We start from the raw sequence: 23,841 nt of genomic DNA, 5'->3' as shown, positions 1-23,841 counted from the left end.
TGAGGGGGAAGGGATGGGCTGCTTTAGTGACATAAAGAATATAGTGAGCTTTGATATAGATTGCATCTGTTGATGCTGTGATCTGTTCTGACTATATTGTGCCTGATAAATACATGAAGTCCGATATGTGAGGAAAGCTCATGTCACAATCCCCGGGATCCGCTGAGGCTCCAGTTATAACCTCATAAAGTGACACTGCTTAGAAATGAAAAAAAAAAGAAAAGCGCACAACTAGAAATGAAAAGAAATATCCGGGTCATGAAGGTGAAAACAGGCCAGGGGTGAAGGGGTTAAAGACCCTGCATTGTATATATGGCAGTGAGCAACTCCCAGCATGCCCCGGCTCCGGCTCTCACTTCTCGGCTTTCTTCTCTGCAGAGCACAGAAGCTCCGCCCCCATTCGTGTCACATGACCACAACACAGGTCCTTCAGGCACCATTTATGCTTTCTACTGCTGACCCCGCCCCTCACCTGGTCACATGACAGTGACATCATCACAGGTCCTTCACCAGCACTGTGTCCTCCGGCTGCAGAGCAGATCCTGCGCTCACCGCACAGTGTGAACAGAAAAAGCCACAAAACGTCTCGTGTGAACACGGCCATGAGGTGAGATTACACGCGGGGTTATTCTGGGAGTAATTTTGTTGCATTTTTCTCTGGCGAAACTTCTGTAACTGAAATAAATGAATATACAAGGCTGAGTACACACTTGTGCTGTTTTGCATCCGTCACAATCAGTTGGTGCAAAAAAACGATATGTTGTTTGTTTTTTTACAGTTTTACCACCGGGCGATCAGCTGATCATTCACAATAGCCGGGCGATCGGCTGATCATTCACAATAGCCGGGCGATCAGCTGATCATTCACAATAGCCGGGCGATCAGCTGATCATACACAATAGCCGGGCGATCAGCTGATCATACACAATAGCCGGGCGATCAGCTGATCATACACAATAGCCGGGCGATCAGCTGATCATACACAATAGCCGGGCGATCAGCCGATCATACACAATAGCCGGGCGATCAGCTGATCATTCACAATAGCCGGGCGATCAGCTGATCATTCACAATAGCCGGGCGATCAGCTGATCATTCACAATAGCCGGGCGATCAGCTGCTCATACACAATAGCCGGGCGATCAGCCGATCATACACAATAGCCGGCCATCGGCTGATCATTCACAATAGCCGGGCGATCAGCTGATCATTCACAATAGCCGGGCGATCAGCTGCTCATACACAATAGCCGGGCGATCAGCCGATCATACACAATAGCCGGCCATCGGCTGATCATTCACAATAGCCGGGCGATCAGCTGATCATTCACAATAGCCGGGCGATCAGCTGCTCATACACAATAGCCGGACGATCAGCTGATCATTCACAATAGCCGGGCGATCAGCTGATCATTCACAATAGCCGGGCGATCAGCTGCTCATACACAATAGCCGGGCGATCAGCTGATCATACACAATAGCCGGGCGATCAGCTGATCATACACAATAGCCGGGCGATCAGCTGATCATACACAATAGCCGGGCGATCAGCTGATCATACACAATAGCCGGGCGATCAGCTGATCATACACAATAGCCGGGCGATCAGCTGATCATACACAATAGCCGAGCGATCAGCTGATCATTCACAATAGCCAGGCGATCAGCTGATCATTCACAATAGCCGGGCGATCAGCTGATCATACACAATAGCCGGGCGATCAGCTGATCATTCACAATAGCCGGGCGATCAGCTGATCATACACAATAGCCGGCCGATCAGCTGATCATACACAATAGCCGGGCGATCAGCTGATCATTCACAATAGCCGGGCGATCAGCTGATCATTCACAATAGCCGGGCGATCAGCTGATCATTCACTATAGCCGGGCGATCAGCTGATCATACACAATAGCCGGGCGATCAGCTGATCATTCACTATAGCCGGGCGATCAGCTGATCATACACAATAGCCGGGCGATCAGCTGATCATTCACAATAGCCGGCCGATCAGCTGATCATACACAATAGCCGGGCGATCAGCTGATCATTCACAATAGCCGGGCGATCAGCTGATCATTCACAATAGCCGGCCGATCAGCTGATCATACACAATAGCCGGGCGATCAGCTGATCATTCACAATAGCAGGGCGATCAGCTGATCATTCACAATAGCCGGGCGATCAGCTGATCCTTCACAATAGCCGGGCGATCAGCTGATCCTTCACAATAGCCGGGCGATCAGCTGATCATTCACAATAGCCGGGCGATCAGCTGATCATTCACAATAGCCGGGCGATCAGCTGATCATTCACAATAGCCGGGCGATCAGCTGATCATACACAATAGCCGGGCGATCAGCTGATCATACACAATAGCCGGGCGATCAGCTGATCATACACAATAGCCGGGCGATCAGCTGATCATACACAATAGCCGGGCGATCAGCTGATCATTCACAATAGCCGGACGATCAGCTGATCATTCACTATAGCCGGGCGATCAGCTGATCATTCAGAATAGCCGGGCGATCAGCTGATCATTCACAATAGCCGGGCGATCAGCTGATCATTCACAATAGCCGGGCGATCAGCTGATCATACACAATAGCCGGGCGATCAGGTGATCATACACAATAGCCGGGCGATCAGCTGCTCATTCACAATAGCCGGGCGATCAGCTGATCATTCACAATAGCCGGGCGATCAGCTGATCATTCACAATAGCCGGGCGATCAGCTGATCATACACAATAGCCGGGCGATCAGCTGCTCATACACAATAGCCGGGAGATCAGCTGATCATTCACAATAGCCGGGCGATCAGCTGCTCATACACAATAGCCGGGAGATCAGCTGATCATACACAATAGCCGGGCGATCAGCTGATCATTCACAATAGCCGGGCGATCAGCTGATCATACACAATAGCCGGGCGATCAGCTGATCATTCACAATAGCCGGGCGATCAGCTGATCATACACAATAGCCGGGCGATCAGCTGATCATACACAATAGCCGGGCGATCAGCTGATCATTCACAATAGCCGGGCGATCAGCTGATCATTCACAATAGCCGGGCGATCAGCTGATCATTCACAATAGCCGGGCGATCAGCTGATCATTCACAATAGCCGGGCGATCAGCTGATCATACACAATAGCCGGGCGATCAGCTGATCATTCACAATAGCCGGGCGATCAGCTGATCATTCACAATAGCCGGGCGATCAGCTGATCATACACAATAGCCGGGCGATCAGCTGATCATTCACAATAGCCGGGCGATCAGCTGATCATTCACAATAGCCGGGCGATCAGCTGATCATACACAATAGCCGGCCGATCAGCTGATCATACACAATAGCCGGGCGATCAGCTGATCATACACAATAGCCGGGCGATCAGCTGATCATACACAATAGCCGGGCGATCAGCTGATCATACACAATAGCCGGGCGATCAGCTGATCATACACAATAGCCGGGCGATCAGCTGATCATACACAATAGCCGGGCGATCAGGTGATCATACACAATAGCCGGGCGATCAGCTGCTCATTCACAATAGCCGGGCGATCAGCTGCTCATACACAATAGCCGGGCGATCAGCTGATCATACACAATAGCCGGGCGATCAGCTGATCATACACAATAGCCGGGCGATCAGGTGATCATACACAATAGCCGGGCGATCAGCTGCTCATTCACAATAGCCGGGCGATCAGCTGATCATACACAATAGCCGGGCGATCAGCTGATCATACACAATAGCCGGGCGATCAGCTGATCATACACAATAGCCGGGCGATCAGCTGATCATACACAATATCCGGGCGATCAGCTGATCATACACAATAGCCAAGCGATCAGCTGATCATACACAATAGCCGGGCGATCAGCTGATCATACACAATATCCGGGCGATCAGCTGATCATACACAATATCCGGGCGATCAGCTGATCATACACAATAGCCGGGCGATCAGCTGATCATACACAATATCCGGGCGATCAGCTGATCATACACAATAGCCGGGCGATCAGCTGATCATTCACAATAGCCGGGCGATCAGCTGATCATACACAATATCCGGGCGATCAGCTGATCATACACAATAGCCAAGCGATCAGCTGATCATACACAATAGCCGGGCGATCAGCTGATCATACACAATATCCGGGGGATCAGCTGATCATACACAATATCCGGGCGATCAGCTGATCATACACAATAGGCGGGCGATCAGCTGATCATACACAATAGCCGGGCGATCAGCTGCTCATACACAATAGGCGGGCGATCAGCTGATCATACACAATAGCCGGGTGATCAGCTGCTCATACACAATAGCCGGGAGATCAGCTGATCATTCACAATAGCCGGGCGATCAGCCGATCATTCACAATAGCCGGGCGATCAGCTGATCATTCACAATAGCCGGGCGATCAGCTGATCATACACAATAGCCGGGCGATCAGCTGATCATTCACAATAGCCGGGCGATCAGCTGCTCATACACAATAGCCGGGCGATCAGCTGCTCATTCACAATAGCCGGGCGATCAGCTGATCATACACAATAGCCGGGCGATCAGCTGCTCATTCACAATAGGCGGGCGATCAGCTGATCATTCACAATAGCCGGGCGTTCAGCTGATCATTCACAATAGCCGGGCGATCAGCTGCTCATTCACAATAGCCGGGCGATCAGCTGATCATTCACAATAGCCGGGCGATCAGCTGCTCATTCACAATAGCCGGGCGATCAGCTGATCATACACAATAGCCGGGCGATCAGCTGATCATACACAATAGCCGGGCGATCAGCTGATCATACACAATAGCCGGGCGATCAGCTGATCATACACAATATCCGGGCGATCAGCTGATCATACACAATAGCCAAGCGATCAGCTGATCATACACAATAGCCGGGCGATCAGCTGATCATACACAATATCCGGGCGATCAGCTGATCATACACAATATCCGGGCGATCAGCTGATCATACACAATAGCCGGGCGATCAGCTGATCATACACAATATCCGGGCGATCAGCTGATCATACACAATAGCCGGGCGATCAGCTGATCATTCACAATAGCCGGGCGATCAGCTGATCATACACAATATCCGGGCGATCAGCTGATCATACACAATAGCCAAGCGATCAGCTGATCATACACAATAGCCGGGCGATCAGCTGATCATACACAATATCCGGGCGATCAGCTGATCATACACAATATCCGGGCGATCAGCTGATCATACACAATAGGCGGGCGATCAGCTGATCATACACAATAGCCGGGCGATCAGCTGCTCATACACAATAGGCGGGCGATCAGCTGATCATACACAATAGCCGGGTGATCAGCTGCTCATACACAATAGCCGGGAGATCAGCTGATCATTCACAATAGCCGGGCGATCAGCCGATCATTCACAATAGCCGGGCGATCAGCTGATCATTCACAATAGCCGGGCGATCAGCTGATCATACACAATAGCCGGGCGATCAGCTGATCATTCACAATAGCCGGGCGATCAGCTGCTCATACACAATAGCCGGGCGATCAGCTGCTCATTCACAATAGCCGGGCGATCAGCTGATCATACACAATAGCCGGGCGATCAGCTGCTCATTCACAATAGCCGGGCGATCAGCTGATCATTCACAATAGCCGGGCGTTCAGCTGATCATTCACAATAGCCGGGCGATCAGCTGCTCATTCACAATAGCCGGGCGATCAGCTGATCATTCACAATAGCCGGGCGATCAGCTGATCATTCACAATAGCCGGGCGATCAGCTGATTATACACAATAGCCGGGCGATCAGCTGATCATTCACAATAGCCGGGCGATCAGGTGATCATTCACAATAGCCGGGCGATCAGCTGATCATTCACAATAGCCGGGCGATCAGCTGCTCATACACAATAGCCGGGCGATCAGCTGCTCATTCACAATAGCCGGGCGATCAGCTGATCATTCACAATAGCCGGGCGATCAGCTGATCATTCACAATAGCCGGGCGATCAGCTGATCATTCACAATAGCCGGGCGATCAGCTGATCATACACAATAGGCGGGCGATCAGCTGATCATACACAATAGCCGGGCGATCAGCTGATCGTTCACAATAGCCGGGCGATCAGCTGATCGTTCACAATAGCCGGGCGATCAGCTGATCATACACAATAGCCGGCCGATCAGCTGATCATACACAATAGCCGGCCGATCAGCTGATCATTCACAATAGCCGGCCGATCAGCTGATCATACACAATAGCCGGGCGATCAGCTGATCATTCACAATAGCCGGGCGATCAGCTGATCATACACAATAGCCGGGCGATCAGCTGATCATACACAATAGCCGGGCGATCAGGTGATCATTCACAATAGCCGGGCGATCAGCTGATCATTCACAATAGCCGGGCGATCAGCTGATCGTTCACAATAGCCGGGCGATCAGCCGATCTTACACAATAGCCGGGCGATCAGCTGATCATTCACAATAGCCGGGCGATCAGCTGATCATACACAATAGCCGGGCGATCAGCTGATCATACACAATAGCCGGGCGATCAGCTGATCATACACAATAGCCGGGCGATCAGCTGATCATACACAATAGCCGGGCGATCAGCTGATCATACACAATAGCCGGGCGATCAGGTGATCATTCACAATAGCCGGGCGATCAGCTGATCATTCACAATAGCCGGGCGATCAGGTGATCATACACAATAGCCGGGCGATCAGGTGATCATTCACAATAGCCGGGCGATCAGCTGATCATTCACAATAGCCGGGCGATCAGCTGATCATACACAATAGCCGGGCGATCAGCTGATCATACACAATAGCCGGGCGATCAGGTGATCATACACAATAGCCGGGCGATCAGGTGATCATTCACAATAGCCGGGCGATCAGCTGATCATTCACAATAGCCGGGCGATCAGCTGATCATACACAATAGCCGGGCGATCAGCTGATCATACACAATAGCCGGGCGATCAGCTGATCATTCACAATAGCCGGGCGATCAGCTGATCATTCACAATAGCCGGGCGATCAGCTGATCATACACAATAGCCGGGCGATCAGCTGATCATACACAATAGCCGGGCGATCAGGTGATCGTTCACAATAGCCGGGCGATCAGCTGATCATACACAATAGCCGGGCGATCAGGTGATCATACACAATAGCCGGGCGATCAGGTGATCATACACAATAGCCGGGCGATCAGCTGATCATACACAATAGCCGGGCGATCAGGTGATCGTTCACAATAGCCGGGCGATCAGCTGATCATACACAATAGCCGGGCGATCAGGTGATCATACACAATAGCCGGGCGATCAGGTGATCATACACAATAGCCGGGCGATCAGGTGATCGTTCACAATAGCCAGGCGATCAGGTGATCGTTCACAATAGCCAGGCGATCAGGTGATCGTTCGGCTGCCGTACATTCATAACACCTCTATATATGTGGCGCCCTGGACTAGCCAGGTCATCACAGATAACATACAAACACCCCCCACCCCCAATAGACAGGGACACCAGCCAAACACAAAACCCTTGTTGCCTCCCTCCAGTGTCTGATGTCCACAGCCGGTGGGGCGGAGCTAAGCGGTTGGCCCCACCCACCGAGGAGTTCACAGGCCTGGAGGCGGGAAAAGTGTAAGAGATAGTTTGGAGTTTGAAGTGAGAGGAGTGAGCACTTGGGTGTCTGGGTTTGTGTCCCAGGCACTGACAGCAAGGTTGGCAAACGGTGGTGGTCGTCTGCAGGAGTGGTGGAGCAACGCGGAACCGTAGGACCGGGGACGGGCGACAGCCCGCCGGTACCGACCGGGGAGCGAAGTGAAGCCAGCACACACAGGCAAGGCCATCGGACCCCGACCAGGCTTGGAGCCGCCGACAATAATCAGATTTGAATGTGACTGGAATCCCAGGGGTTTCATAACAGCAAAAGTCCCGATTGAAGGCAACAGACCACACCGTGAGGGTATACAGCTACCGCCTAAGGCTAGAGACCCAAGGGCCAGCGTCTGCGGGCAAACGGGCTCCTCCGGTACCTATACACCGGGGAGCGGACTACCGTTGGGAATCCATAGTAGTCAGAAAGAAAACATTAAGGTGCAGGGAAAGACAGCCGCCATCACCTGTCCGGGGAGAGACACTGCAGCCGGCTGCGGGACCCGTCCATCCAGCCGTTTGGTTTACCGAGGACTTTGTACCTTTCTTGCTGAGTGAGTACACCCGTGCCATCCGACACCACGCCGCGCTATCCCTGCAACCCTGCACCTCACCGACCCTGCCTCCCCGTCACACCACCGGGCCCCGGGACCACCGACCCCTACCCACGGAGGGGGAAAACAACATCCCAGCTGCTCCCTGGTGCCTATCTTCACCGCGACCCGTGTGTGGCGTCACGGACTAATTCCCCCAAACCAACCACCCCTTTCACTCACGGGTGAGGAGCGCCGCTCGAGTCCCCGGATCCGGCCCACCGCTCGAGCCACCGAGTAGCAGCCGCAGCAGCGCCGGACCCGAGCGTTAGTGAGAGCGCAGCAGCGGCGGCGTCCTCCCCGCCCGCGACATATAAAGTAGAGAAATAATGTTACCGATAGTAGCCGTATGTCCATATAATGGTGTCAGGTATTTTCTAATAATGCAAGTTATCATAATAATTGTTGCTATAGCAACTGATAAAGGTAATTTTTGATAAAGTGCTTTGGTTTATGTTGTATCAGACTTGGATTAGTTTTAAGCACAAAGGGCAGTTCACTCCTCGTCTGAGATTTCTCGCACTCGTGGTTGTGTGTCCTCTGTCGCACAATCCTCTTCTGTCACCCACGGCCGCCTGTCGTGCTCCTCGTGCCGTTCATCCATCGCAGTCATACAGGACCCGTCTGCGTCAGGTCGTCATCGATGTGAGCTGAGAATCCCCTTCTTTCTCCAGGTTCCGGAACCTCCGAGCTCTTTCTTTCTTCTAAATGAGCGTCCTCGGCTGGCGATGGATGAGAATGAAGTGGCTGCAGTGTTATTGAGCCTCACCATGGAGATCCTCTGCCTGCTGACCGGAGAGGTGAACGCTTCTTTTTTTCTACATTTCTTTATTATTTAAGAAGTCAGATATAGAAAATGTAAAATATGATATAGGAAGAAATTGGAGCAATCCGGAGTCCGATATAATGACATTCCTAGTAAAGAGTCAGTCATGGACGCCTTGCGCCCATCAGGCCATCGAGTGATCCCTGATCGTCAGACGTGGAGCCGATCGGTGGTCGTTTAACACCGCAGATCGTTGAGTGTAAATCCAACCTTACAAAGTACGTCAGTGACGCACCCACCGGGTCTTGGGGCCCCAGCGGTTCTGCTGCTGGGGCGCCACGGTGGCCAGGCCCAGCTCCATGACCCCGGCGGGGTCGTTTAATAAAGATGTACGCGATGATGGGAGTTAGTCATGACGCCACGTGTAGTATGCGGCAAGTTTGGTGCCGCTGCTGCGAGACAGGGACCTCTGGGGCTGATGGTGACACAGCTTGGATGGTGCAGCTCTCCACAGGTAGAGCTGGGCCCCAGGATGGACGGGGGTGGTAGTAGTCTATAATGGTGGACGCAGGCGAATAAGGGAGCAACACAGGGCTGCAGTCAATAGATGTTTACTCACTGTAGCCAGTTACACACAAGCCGTGGACTACCCTTGGAGTGCCGGGATTAACCGTGATTGGGTCCCAGCCAATCCGTGGCACTTCGGAGGTCGAATACGGTGCACCTTTCTTTAATGAGCTCTTCCCCTAGTGGACTTCTGTGCTGGCTTCGTCCTCCTGCTTTGCACCCTCGCTCACTGAACCTGTCCGGTGTTCATGAACCCTGTTGGGCGGTGTGAAGCTCTATCCCTGTGGGTCCTTGTTGGGTCACTTTCCAGTAGATTCGTGTGCGGTGGTAGCTTCGGTGCTTAGAGACACCTCAGCCACTGGTTTCACTAGGGAGCCCGTGGGTTTAATCTACTCTAGCCTGGAGACCAGTCCCCGAATTACAACCGTGTCCCTCCACTCGTTGATTATATGTAGAACAAGTCCATGGGCTAGTGTAGTAATTCCCGTGGCCGCTAGGACCCCTCTATCTATGCCCGGCCGAGCCGTACCAGCTCCAGACCTCGGGACTTTTCTCCTCCACTCCCCCGACTAGACTCCCTTCCTTTCTTTCTCCACACGTCACCTCTGTTCCCGCTCAGCTGACTCCACCCCCGGTCTGGTTCGGGTATAATCATGCCCTTACCAGGTCGGTGATGTGTTGCTAAGTGAGTGTGCTGCGCTTCTGTGTGAACCGGTATTGACCTCCTCCATACCCAGGATGGGGCACCACATCTCTGGCTGAGGTGCAGTACCTCTGTGGCGACTGAAGCCTCAGGGGCGCCACATCAGCGTCAGCCGGAAAGTCGGCAGGTTCCTGGCTCTATTGGCCTTTATTGAAGCCTGGCAGCTTGGATTTGATGTACAAGAGTTGTTTAGTCAGTGACGATGTAAAAGGATCTGGAATATCCGGTCACCAAGTGGAGAACGCACCACGCACAATAGATTGCCGTCTGTCCAATTCTCTCCTGACTTCCCCATACTCGGGAACGCTCAGTGCTCATGTATTCTCTCTGAGAAATGATGTCAGATGTCGCCTCCTCCCTGTTTATGTCCAGGAAAACAAAAGGATAGGCCGCTGAAATTCAGTAGGCCGTGTCCTTCTCTCTCCTAACATCATGTGTCGGGGAGAGTCAAGAGGCTCCGATACACACAAGATGGGCACACGATATCAGCAGGCTTGGCCGACCAATGTGTATGAGGGCTTTTATTATTTCCCTTTGACCCATGTTCACACCAGAGAGTGAGGATCTGCCCACAAGGACGGGAACCCGACATATATAAAAAGAAGGAGCCGCTATGGAAACCTCTGCAGGGGTTTCCTATCCATAGAAAGTAGACATACAGCCATCGATAATGGTAATGATCACTTTCCAGGCCTAGTTTATGCATTGAGGAGGGGAGTGTAGGTGGAAGGAGGCAGATTATAATCCTCTAGAAAGGTCTCTGTGACGTCTCTCTCCATACACAGGATTACGCAATAGTGAAGAACACATCAGGTGACTGTGGGACTCCCGACAGCCATGAGTCAGGAGGGCGGAGCAGGAGGTGGAGCTCCATCAAAGCCCCTCCCCCTCACTCACTGATTCATGAGAAGAGCCACATGAAGATCCTAGAACTCACCAACAAGATGATGGAGCTGCTGACCGGAGAGGTGGGAATGTTGGGACATTATACGGGACCGGCACTGGAGGATTCTGGGTAATAACTGTATCATTGTGTGTTGTCAGGTTCCTGTAAGGTGTCAGGACGTCACTGTCTATTTCTCCTTGGAGGAGTGGGAGTATCTGGAAGGACACAAGGATCTGTACGAGGACGTCATGATGGAGAACGACCGGCCCCCGACATCACAAGGTAAGAGGAGACACAGCAATTACATGTACCATATATGACCCCTCTAATGTGATTGGGAATGTGTTGGGTGCAGCTTCCCCCTTTATTACTTCATTTTCTTGTCTCCGGAGCCCCCTTCTCAAAGAGAACTGCTGGGCAGCTGTAGACACCCAGGCCAAAAACTAAGGAAATCAAATTATTCCCCAGACCTAGACCTCCAAGATGTAAATCAGCTTTGATTGCCTAAGTGTGTACCCGGTGTGAAGACCTGAAATTCTGGGTTTTATTAATCAAATAGGCAGGTTAACAATGCAACTAGTTTTATTTTTTCCGTACATCGTCTTACAGCAACCATAGTCCTTATGCTCCTCCAGACGATGAATATCATGACCGTAGCACGTGTATCTAGCTCCAAACTCTATATCCATGGGCACCGAGACCTGGCTGTGGCAATGGATCCTCTCCCCTCCACATCACAGTGCCAATTCCTGATGAAAGTGTCTCCTTGCTTTTCTACCTCTTTTTAGATCAGCCCCCTGAGGAGTGATCACATCTCACCCCCTTACACATAGAGAGGAGGGCAGTCTCCAGCCAATCTGCAGGGTTGTGCATCATGGTAGGGGCCCTGCAGAAGGGAACAATAGATGAAGAATAAAAAAAACTCACCAGAAAAAGCCACCAGCCAACTCAGGTCAAGATGGCAACTGCACTCGCAGGAAGCAACCGGCCCCCATGATAAAGGTGGGGGTAACACAGGTGCAGAAAACCAATGAAACAGCTACTCTCAGCCTTCCAGCTCATGGAGGGGTTTGTGGCTGGTAAGAAACATGCACCCTAATGAGGTTTCACATAGGGCACCAGTCACACAGATACTGTGTGCAGAATTATTAGGCAGATGAGTATTTTGACCACATGATACTTGTTATACATGTCGTCCTACTCCAAGCTGTATAGGCTGAGAGCCAACTACCAATGAAGTAACTCCGGTGATGTGCCTCTCTGTAATGAGGGTGCGGTGTAATGACATCAATGGCCTATATAAGGGGGGCTTAATTATTAGGCAACTTCCTTTCCTTTGGCAAAATGGGTCAGAAGAGAGATGTGACGGGCTCTGAAAAGTCCATATTGTGAGATGTCTTGCAGAGGGATGCAGCAGTCTTGCAATTGCCATACTTTTGAAGCGTGATCACTGAACAATCAAGCATTTCATGGCAAATAGCCAACAGGGTCGCAAGAAGCATGCTGGGCAAAAAAGGCACAAAATAACTGCCCATGAATTGAAGAAAATCAAGCGTGACGCTGCCAAGATGCCATTTGCCACCAGTTTGGCCATATTTCAGAGATGCAACGTTACTGGAGTATCAAAAAGCACAAGGTGTGCCGTACTCAGGGACAGGCCAAGGTAAGGAAGGCCGAAAAACCACCACCTCTGACCAAGAAATAGAAGATAAAACCTCAAGACTGGGCCAAGAAATATCTGAAGACTGATTCTTCACAGGTTTTATGGACTGATGAAATGAGAGTGACTCTTGATGGGCAGATGGATGGGCAGAGGCTGGATCAGTAAAGGGCAGAGAGCTCCACTCCGACTCAGACGCCAGCAAGGTGGAGGTGGGCACTGGTATGGGCTGGTATCAAAGATCAACTTGTGGGACATTTTCAGGTTGAGGATGGAGGAAGCTCAACTCCCGGACCTACTGCCAGTTTCTGGAAGACAACTTCTTCGAGCAGTGGTACAGGAAGAAGTCGCTATCGTTCAAGAAAAACATGATTTTCATGCAGGACAATGCTCCATCACATGCATCCAACTACTCCACAGCGTGGCTGGCCAGTAAAGGGCTAAAAGATGACAAAATAATGACATGGCCGCCTTGTTCACCTGATCTGAACCCCATAGAGAACCTGTGGTCCCTCATAAAATGTGAGATCTACAGGGAGGGAAAACAGTCCACCTCTGGAAACAGTGGCTGGAGGCTGTGGTGTCTGGAGGCTGTGGTGTCTGGAGGCTGTGGTGGCTGCTGCACGCAATGTTGAGCGTAAACAGATCAAGCAATGACAGAATCTATGGATGGCACTCTTTTTTTGGGGATTTTTTTGTATTTGCATGTCAGAAATGTTTATTTCTATATTTTCTGCAGTTATATTGGTTACCTGATGAAAATAAACAAGTGAGATGGGAATAGATTTGGTTTTTATATTAAGTTGCCTAATAATTCTGCACAGTAATAGTTACCTGCACAAACAGATCCTCCCTAATATAGCCAAATCTAAAAAAAAAACCCTCCAACTTCCAAAAATATTAAGCTTTGATATTTATGAGTCTTTTGGGTTGATTGAGAACATAGTTGTTGATCAATATTAAAAAAAAATGCTCTAAAATACAACTTGCCTAATAATTCTGCACACGGTGTATGTGCAATGCACAGTGTCCGGTCACAGCCTATTGATCACACCCTTCTATTAGATCAGGCGGCTGCCCAGCACTATATAAGTGCACCCCACAGGACAGACAGCCAGGGGGCCCGGCCGCATCCTGCAGAAAAATGTGCAACGAAAATGATATACAGTAAAATGATAATAAATGTGAGGTATAAGTTCGCAACCAAAACATCATTAGGGTGCATGTTTATTACCAGCAGCCACCCCCTCCGAGAGCTGGAAGGCTGAGAGTGGCTTTCTCATCGGTATTCTTCACCTGTGTTACCCCCACCTTTATCATGGGGGGGGGGCTGCATCCTGCAACTGCATTTGCCATCTTGACCTGACTTGGCTGGTGGCTTTTTTCTGGTGAATTGGTTTTTTTTTTAAAATTTTCTTTGAATTTATGTCCTTTTCGGTGAATTCTTTTTGAACAATAGATGAACAAGCCCCCCACCAGGTACAGGACAACGAATCCTACTGTGGGTCTGATTATATGAGAGTCCAAGGAGGCCAACTACTATCACACTGTTGCAACCCCTTCCCCCTTCCAATTGTGTACAGACAAGTGAACTTAAACTGACAAGCAAACACATCTGTAAGGAAAAAAAACCACAATGAGATCAACGTTATCAGCGTTCCGTTCTGTTTCGTTCTCACAGCCCACATCTTTCTTACCATCATGGAAGCAGAAGTGAAGCGATATGGATGAGTAAATCTGCGACACTTCGAATTCAGGAGATCAAAACTTATTTGATGCAAAGTGATTGTGAATTATTATGCCCTAATTTCTCTCCAGATCACAGAGCATAATAAATGTAGGTAAAAAACACAACTAGAATCCCCCTGTCTTGTCGCGCAGCCCCACTCAGGCCCAGTTACCTTGCTTTGTCTGGTCACAGGTGTGGTCTCTTCCAATGTATCTTCAGCACCAGTTTGGTCTCATGATATTGTGGTGCATAGTCTGCGCAAAAGGGGGAGATCGCAATAGTCACTGAACCACAGTGGAGCTGCATGGAGGGACAGGTTAGGACTGGGCTTCCATTTTGCTGGATTAACATAAAGCAAGTCCAAAAGAACAAATCAGAACGTGAGGCCATTACCCTGGCTGTGCTTCTTTGGTTGGGTTTATTGACTTGTTGCAGATTTATTTTAGACATTTCAGCTACTGAAATTCATTCCATATATCAGAATGGAGTTGGTTTTGGATTTTACAAAGTACATTCAGATAAATGGGACAGTTTTTGCAAAAATGTTTGCAATCTGTGAATACACTTTGAGAAAGTGACGAATCTGAGCTGTCCTTAAAATGTGCGGATTATGATGATCTATCATGTGGTCAACGCTCATAGCACCATTATTTGCTTCCATGGAACATTGATTCATGTTTAATACATTTATGAAATTGTATTATCGGGGGATTGAACTTCGGGAAAAAGAAAAATTCAGCGGAAAGTGAAGACGCCATGGACGGTGATTTTGTTTGTTTTGCATAGAAACCACATTGAAACAGCGTGCGGTAATTGTGAGGTCAGAGCGCAAGATGTAGATGAACCCTGGTGAAAGCTACATCTCTTCTGGAACCCATGACCTCTTGTTTTCCAGCTGTGAGGTGGGTTTCTACTTCTAGATAGTCCAAGCCCTTGGTCCCGATGTTCACCAGTTAGGCAACACAGACAGAAAGTGGAACAGGGGAGCTGGGACCATAGGAACTGGTAACTCGGAGTCAAACCAACGGCAATCCAAGACAGCTGGAAACACCCAGCAGTGACACACGAGGTGTTGACCTGATTTGCACACGAGATCCAAAGGAAGAGTTGATCCAGCGATTATAGTAATGTTGGGTCATCCATCATGATGACAGAGCTGGATTTGCAGAACTGGCACAACAATATTGCACAGTTCACCCAGAAATGTAGAAGACCTGGGTTTACAGTAGAAAAGTGCAGTAAACAGGGATGAAGTCAACAGAATCTATGAATGCCAACTAACTGGAGGAGCGTGTTGGGTTGCTGTATGAGAATGGCAGCGGGACCCAGCCACAGAGGACGGAGCGCTCGGCAGAGACGTGGGAAATCTTCATCTCACAATTTGGAATTTTTGCAGGGGTCTCAAGTAGATCTTCTGTTATTAGGTGATTTGTACTTTGCTAACTAGCAGAATGAAGGTAACGTCACACAGATGTGAGCGTGTCTGCCGATGTCCCCGCGCTATCCCAATGTAGATGTCAGAGGGGAATAGACAGGACGAGCTTGATTAATTTCAGACCAAGTACAATATTGTCTAATGGCAGTGCCTCTTTAACTAAGATAATGGTCGGTCAGGAATGGTCCAACGAACACGACAAAGTGATCGGGGTGATGAGAAGTTCCCCAGATCTCAGTCGATCGAGTATTTGTGACAGGAGCTGAGACGTCCGATCCATGGAAGGTGCTCCGAGCAATGCCCAGACGTAAAGGATCTACTGCCAACATCTTGATGCCAGATATCGCAAGACACCATCAGAAGTCTTGTGGAGCCCATGCCTCAGTGGGCCACAGTATAAGGGTGCATTCACACTGTGCAACCATTGGCTTTAAATGAATGTGAATAGGCTACATGTAGGTCAGTCGGTAGTTTTGTGAAGGTAGCCTAAGCTGTAAATTGTTTGTTTAAATGTAATAAGAATATCTGTGTGTGTAAATAATCAAAATGTAGATGTAGTTGCATAATTATCTGTGTGTCTATATAGTAATCGCACAGACCCATAATATGATTCTAAACTATATATTCAAGAAAGGGTTAACCAAAGATAATGAAGCCAGAATGTGAAACAGTGAAAGTCTTCATGATGATTAGTAAAAGTCTTATCAGTAGTTTCACACAGAAAGAATGTATAATGAACAGATGTATTTTACAGCATACTGGGAAAAACTGGGGAGTGGAATACTCCCTACTCCCTGTTGTTTCAAGGTCAATGTTGCGTTCTGTATAATTGAGTCTCTTTCAATACACGAGCCCAGTCTATGACATTGGCTCATACAGGAAACACATCTTGTCTGATCATTGTCTGATTCATCTGCGCTGATATATAGCTAATTCGGCACCGGACTTTGGATACCCTGAATGAAGATACCATCAGCTATCTTCAACTAAATTTCTCCCTTGACAGTTTAATAGCCTATTAAGACTGTGACTGTGATGAATGAAAATGATTGTTACATGATTTTCCTGTGCACATAAAATCTTATCTTCTCGGCAGCACATGTGCTGCTGACCAAGGATAATGTGCCGATGACAACAATGATTTTTAAGCAATCTGTGAGTGTTTTGCCCATTTGTTGGGTGATTGACAGTCATTAGGAAAACTCATTCACGATTATCAGCCAGTGTGATTACATCTTGATGATAGGAAAGTGGGGGTAATCATTAAAATTGAAGTTTAATAACCCTGGAACAGGAGGTGATGAGAGAAGAGTCTGATGCAAGACAAATCTCCAGCAGATCATTGATCCTGTCACTGTATAGTTGTGTCTCCCATAGCTGGATCCAGGAGGAGGAACCCAGCAAAGAAATGTCCCCGTCCTCTGTGTCCCCAGGATCATCCAGCGGAAAATGATAATGTCCCAGAGAATCATCAGGTAGATGGGGCTGAGCTCTCACTGAAATATGACCATAGATAGAACCAAAGGCCATGTTATGCTATTATCTTCTCTGTTTAGGGTGAAGATCTGATGGATATTAAGGTTGAGGTTATTGATGATCAAGAGGAGGAGATGGAGGACGATCAGCCGTGTAAGGAGAGGAGACCAGCACTGGTTGTAACAGAGCCTCATCTAGATTCAATCATCATCTGATCATCGCATGCAACCAATCTGTTCTGTGTGTCTCCTACAGATGACCGGAGCCCACCAGAGAGATGTCCCCGTCCTCTGTATCCAGAGAACCCACCAGAGAGATGTCCCCGTCCTCTGTATCCAGAGAACCCACCAGAGAGATGTCCCCGTCCTCTGTATCCCCAGAACCCACCAGAGAGATGTCCCCGTCCTCTGTATCCCCAGAACCCACCAGAGAGATGTCCCCGTCCTCTGTATCCCCAGGACCCCCCACAGAGATGTCCCCGTCCTCTGCGTCCCCAGAACCCACCAGAGAGATGTCCCCGTCCTCTGTATCCCCAGAACCCACCAGAGAGATGTCCCCGTCCTCTGTATCCCCAGAACCCACCAGAGAGATGTCCCCGTCCTCTGTATCCCCAGGACCCACCAGAAGGATGTCCCCGTCCTCTGTATCCCCAGGACCCACCAGAAGGATGTCCCCGTCCTCTGTATCCCCAGAACCCACCAGAGAGATGTCCCCGTCCTCTGTATCCCCAGAACCCACCAGAGAGATGTCCCCGTCCTCTGTATCCCCAGGACCCACCAGAAGGATGTCCCCGTCCTCTGTATCCCCAGGACCCACCAGAGAGAAGTCCCCGTCCTCTGTATCCCCAGGACCCACCAGAGAGAAGTCCCCGTCCTCTGTATCCCCAGGACCCACCAGAGAGATGCCCCCGTCCTCTGTATCCCCAGGAGCGTCCAGACGAGCATCACAACGTCCCAGAGAATCATCAGGTAGATGGTGCTGAGCTCTCACCGAAATACGACCATAAAGAGATGGCACAAAGGCCATGTTACATTGTTGTCTTTTTTGTTTAGGGTGAAGATCTGCTGGTTATTAAGGATGAGGTTATTGATGAAGAAAAGGAGTCGTCGGAAGATGATCAGCCGTGTGAGACTCATTGGTTGTCAATTAAAATCTGGTTTAAGGGTCATCTAGATGCAATCATCATCTGATCATCACATGCAAACAATCTATTTATGTGTCTTGTACAGATGAAAGAACCCCCCCAGAGATATGTCCCCGTCCTCTATATCCCCAGGACTGTCCAGAGGATAGTCATCAGGTAGGTGAAGCTGCGCTCTGTACCAAATCTATAGAGCAGTTGTAGATTTGCAGCTTTCACTTGTGTTGATGTTCGGTTTTTGCATCTGTCTGACGTGTTACACATGCTACATCAGGGGGAAGATCTGACTATTATTAAAGTGGAGTTTGAAGAAGACAAGATAATAAGGAGCGATCCTCCCTGTATTAGACAAGTGGAAGAGGGAATTCAGGTCATCAGTAGCACAGGTATGTGATGATGAATTTAAAATTTGTTTAAAAGAACTGAAGTCCTCAGCGGTTGATACTTTTTAATGGCTAACTGAAAAGATGGTAATAATAGCAGCTTCAGACTACGCACGTCTCTTCTTCAGGCTCTGAGCCTGATGAAGAGACCTGAGTAGTCTCGAAAGTTTGCAATTATTACTATCTTTTCAGTTAGCCATTAAAAGGTATCAACCACTGAGGACTTCAGTTCTAAACAAATTTTTATCTCTACTGGCTAACACGGTACAAAGATATATTTTTCCTGTATCATGATGAATTTCGAAAGTGATTTCAGGGGTTGTCTAATTTTAGCATGTTATCGCTGGATGACAACTCATTAGTGGTGATGAGTGTGCACTAAAATGCTGGAATTCTCTTTCCTCGAGTCGAGCAGGGTGGATGCTCTGACGGGCTCGAGTAACGAGTATAATGCTATAGGTCAGTCCACATACAGCCATAAACAGCGCATTTCCAGGGGAGGGAGGGTGTTTTTTGATTGTCCTTTTTCAAACACGGCATCCGAACACTTTTTTTTTTTACCCATAGTGAAAGCCATTCAGTGACTACGTGTGACCCTCATTGGGGTGCGGTCCCTATCATTTACTGACGGGAGCCGCTCCTTGCATTGGATCATTCACAAACAACACATCCGAGCACCCGCGATACTCGGCTGAGCATCGAGTGTACTCGAGCATCCCAATCGAGTATTCAGCAGGGGCGACCATGCTCGATCATTATTACTCATTAATCGCCAGGTTCCTCGGTGAGAAGAAAGTATATTCACGGGAAATCTTAGCTAGGGTCCTTCAGGCCAAGCTCCATAACTTCCACCACCTCCGATGATGGGATGTTGGGCTGTTATGATGACAGCTGTGGCCTAAAGACGGCCAATGGCAACACTTTAATGAGATATTACTTGAATTAAAAAAACCAAAATGCCAAAGTCTTGTACCAGCAATCAGGAGATTACAAGCGCCCTAGCAAAACTAAGAATGTAGAAAAGTTATAACAGAAAAAATGTCCCCTGTTCCCATGCTTTAAATGAGAAAAAAAATCCACAAAAGAAACACATTGTTCTAACAATGTTTGTCAAAGTCAGAACTTTTACGATACCAGATTATCCCAAACGGTGATCGGCTTAAAAAAAGGGAAAAACTATAACCATTTTTCAGTAAATGCAGTTCCCAAAAACAATGTAGCTGAAAATTGATGTCGGCACTGCAACCTGTTAACAAAAAAACGGGCAGCAATGGAGAGGCAGCGCTGTGATCAAGTTAATGAGCTGCTAAAAATTGACCACATAATATCCTTTGAAGCCTCCATCACACGTCCATTTTCACACATACCGAAGGCACGGACACATGTAGACCCATTAAAAATCAACGGGTATGCGCACACTGCATGTTTTGATAAGGACGTGTGGAGCATACGCATGTCCGTGTGCTCCACATGGTGAAGTGTCCTTTTTTTCTCCGACAGCCCAGATGTCATACGGACCACACGCGGATGTGCTCCATGTGACATCAGCGTGACACATACTGGAGCAAACACGTGTCTGTGAAATAAAATTAATTTCTATACTCACCTGTATCCAGTGCTGCCGTCTTCAGCACTTCTGTCACTTGCTTCCGACCCACGCTCATTTTGCTCATTGTATATTCACTGCACCGAGAACTAGGAAGCAGCAGCAGCACCACCGGAGACAGCACCGCCTTGGGCAGGTAAGTATAGAAGGTCATGCCGTCAGTGTGTTATCGAGATGTTACATGGATAGCACAGGGGCAGCGCACGCTGGACACACGCACACACATACGCATCTACACCACAGACCGTGCAAAACGTGTGTGTTTTGCATGGACGTGTGAAAGAGGCCTGAATGAACGGCTGAAATGGAATCAATTGATGAGGCTGAGGCCCAAATTGTCACCCGAATCGGAGTGAGACCGACCCCACTGCTGCTGCCTGCAAACAAATGTTTTATCTGCTGCCCCTATTTCACAGGTGCACCGCTCACTACCTCTATATGATGGCTTCCATGCTGCTGCTTTTGAGGGAGCATTACAGAGCGGGGAGCAGAATCTCCTTCCTCTGTGCAGGACACAGGGACCTTTCAGCAGAAAATCTTCTGCTCCTCTTCTACCTCTATATCAAAAACTGTATATATGTTTCTAGCTACGCAAAGCTTTAACAGTCTGCAGATTTGGGCTTTTTTTATCACTTCTACTTAGCTATCTCTTAGGATCCACTTTCAGCTTTGACAATAGAACTGCAGTTTTGTTTCCAGTGTAATTGAAAAGTTATAAATTTGTCTACACTGTGTTTTGTTTTGTTTTTTTATTAAAAAAAAGTCACAATTTGCATTTTTTTGTTAATTTTACAGCAAATCCAAGCAAGAACAGTAAGGAAAAAAACATCATGTTATCACCAAATTACAAAGCAGAACATATTATCCAACACTCCACAGGAGAAAACCGTAATGACCTTAATCTACACCCAGAACGTCACAGTTCACATCAATCATATAATCCACTTAATTATGAAGAAACGTCTCCAGACCAATCACAGATCGTTACGGTTGCCGGACAAAAAGAGGGTAAACAGTTTCAATTTGGTAAATGTCGAAAACTGTTTCCAAAGAGCTTCAATCATTGCACGCAAAGAGGAGTTCACACAGAGGAGAAGCCAAACTCCTATTCAGATGTTGGTGAATCCTTTAATTATTATTCCGGACCTGATCAACATGATAGAATTCCCACAGGAGAGAAGCCGTATTCATGTGCAGAATGTCGTAAATGCTTTATAAATAAATCACATCTCGTCGCACATGAGAAAATTCACACCGGAGAGAAGCCGTATTCATGTTTAATGTGCGGGAAACGTTTTATTAATAAATCACATCTGATTAGACACGACAGAATCCACACGGGGGAGAAACCATATTCATGTTCCGAGTGTGGAAAGTGCTTTACAGATAGATCAAGTCTTGTTACGCACGAAAGAATTCACACTGGAGAGAAGCCGTATTCTTGTTCAGAATGTGGGAGGTGTTTCTCAAAAAAATCAAATCTTGTTAAACATTATAGGATTCATACAGGAGAGAAGCCGTATACATGTTCAGAATGTGGAAAATGTTTTACAAATAAATCGGATCTTATTAAACATCAAAGAATTCACACAGGAGAGAAGCCGTACTCGTGTTCAATATGTGGGAAATGTTTTACAGATAAATCGGGTCATGTTAAACATGAAAGAAGTCACACATTAGAGAAACCATTTTGATTTTATATATGTGAAATGTGTTATCAGGAAATTAAAGTTTTTAAAAAATTTCACTTGGAGAGGAAACAATATTCTTGTTTGGAGTGTGGGAAATACTATTAGAGCAAAAAAAACCAAAGATTTTTTACTACATCAGAATATTCAAAGAGTGGAATGAGAGTGTTTATTTTTTGTGTGGCATTAGCTTAGAACTAAAAAGCACCCATATTACATTTACCTTAGGTCAGCAGTGACCAGAATCCATGGAGCAAAATTATTGTGGATATATGGTAGAAAAGAACAGCCGACGTCTCTGTCAAAGCTGCGAGGGTGAATGTTCACAACCAAACTTAATCTTCTTACAGCATTAAAAACCTATCTACACTGTAGAAGAAATGTAGAGTGACATATTGGAAAAATAGAGGCACCACATGTAAACGTTTTATTTTTATCATATATTGCTACAATAAAGTTTCAGTCAGGTGTGGAAAAAATGCTGCAAATTAAGAATGCTTTAAAAATTAGCAAATTGTAAAGGATCAAAGATGAAATCTATCCGTCAGTATTTGGTGACTGCCCGTCTCCTCCATCCTCAGTATTCGGTGCCACCAATCGCCTCCATCCTCGGAGTTCGCTGACAGCCTGTCGCCTCTATCCTCAGTATTCGGTGCCGATCTCTTGCCTCATCCTCACTATTCGGTGACCGCTCGTCTCCTCCATCCTCCGTATTTTGTGACTGCTCGTCACCTCAGTATTCGGTGCCCACTCGTTGCGTCCACACTCCAAAATCGGTGACCGCCCGTCGCTTCCATCCTCCGTGTCCGATGACTATCCGTCGCTTTCATCATCAGTATCTGATGACCATTTGTCGCCTCTATCCTCAGTATTCAGTGACCGCCTGTCTCCTCCATCACTTCTTGTCACTTGTACACAGCTTATGGAGGAGCTCAGCAAGAGATTGTTGTAAATATCTTGGAGAACTGATCCCAGATCTTCTGTGTATGTATGGAAAAGTGTGTGGAGCCAGTCACAAACTGAATACTATTGGACTTTTTGTAGCACGGAACGCTGATAACGTTGATCTCGTTGTGTGTTTATTAGAGATATGCTTGCTTGTCAGTTTAAGGTCACTTGTCTGTACACAATTGGAAGGGGGAAGGGGTTGTAACAGTGTGTTAAAAAAGTTGGACTCTAATGTGATCAGGCCTGCAGTAGGATTCATTGTTCTGCATCTGGTGGGGGGTTGTGCCTCAATTGTTCCTCTCTTCAGAGGGCCTCTCTGATGCACAGTCCTGCAGACTGGCGGGAGACTACTCGCCTTCATACTTGGAGTTACATGAAACAAATGATTAAGGGGAGGGGATGTGATCACCTCTCATCCAGGGGCTGATACCAGAAGAGGTAGAAAAGCGAGGAGACACATGTTTGGTCAGTAGTTGGTGCTGTGACATGAAGGGGAGAGGATCTGCTGTTGCAGCCAGGTCCTGATGAACATGGATGGACTATAG

At 48.0% G+C, this 23,841-nt stretch overlaps 1 protein-coding gene across 1 annotated transcript; it reads left to right on the top strand.

Moving 5' to 3' along the window:
• The first annotated feature begins 502 nt into the window (after positions 1-502).
• LOC142316914 (uncharacterized) lies at positions 503-22,424 on the top strand. The gene is made up of 11 exons (XM_075352690.1): positions 503-607; positions 8,983-9,108; positions 11,130-11,312; positions 11,389-11,512; positions 17,432-17,529; positions 17,611-17,683; positions 17,786-18,498; positions 18,583-18,655; positions 18,760-18,830; positions 18,946-19,057; positions 21,456-22,424. The coding sequence occupies exons 2-11, from the start codon at positions 9,037-9,039 to the stop codon at positions 22,352-22,354; spliced, it is 2,418 nt and encodes an 805-aa protein (XP_075208805.1). The 5' UTR covers positions 503-607; positions 8,983-9,036; the 3' UTR covers positions 22,355-22,424.
• The last annotated feature ends 1,417 nt before the right edge of the window (positions 22,425-23,841 follow it).

Source organism: Anomaloglossus baeobatrachus, chromosome 6 (assembly GCF_048569485.1).
Source record: "Anomaloglossus baeobatrachus isolate aAnoBae1 chromosome 6, aAnoBae1.hap1, whole genome shotgun sequence".
Lineage (NCBI taxonomy): Eukaryota > Metazoa > Chordata > Amphibia > Anura > Aromobatidae > Anomaloglossus > Anomaloglossus baeobatrachus.
Note: the sequence above shows the minus strand (reverse complement) of the source record. Positions and strands in the feature narration are given on the sequence as shown.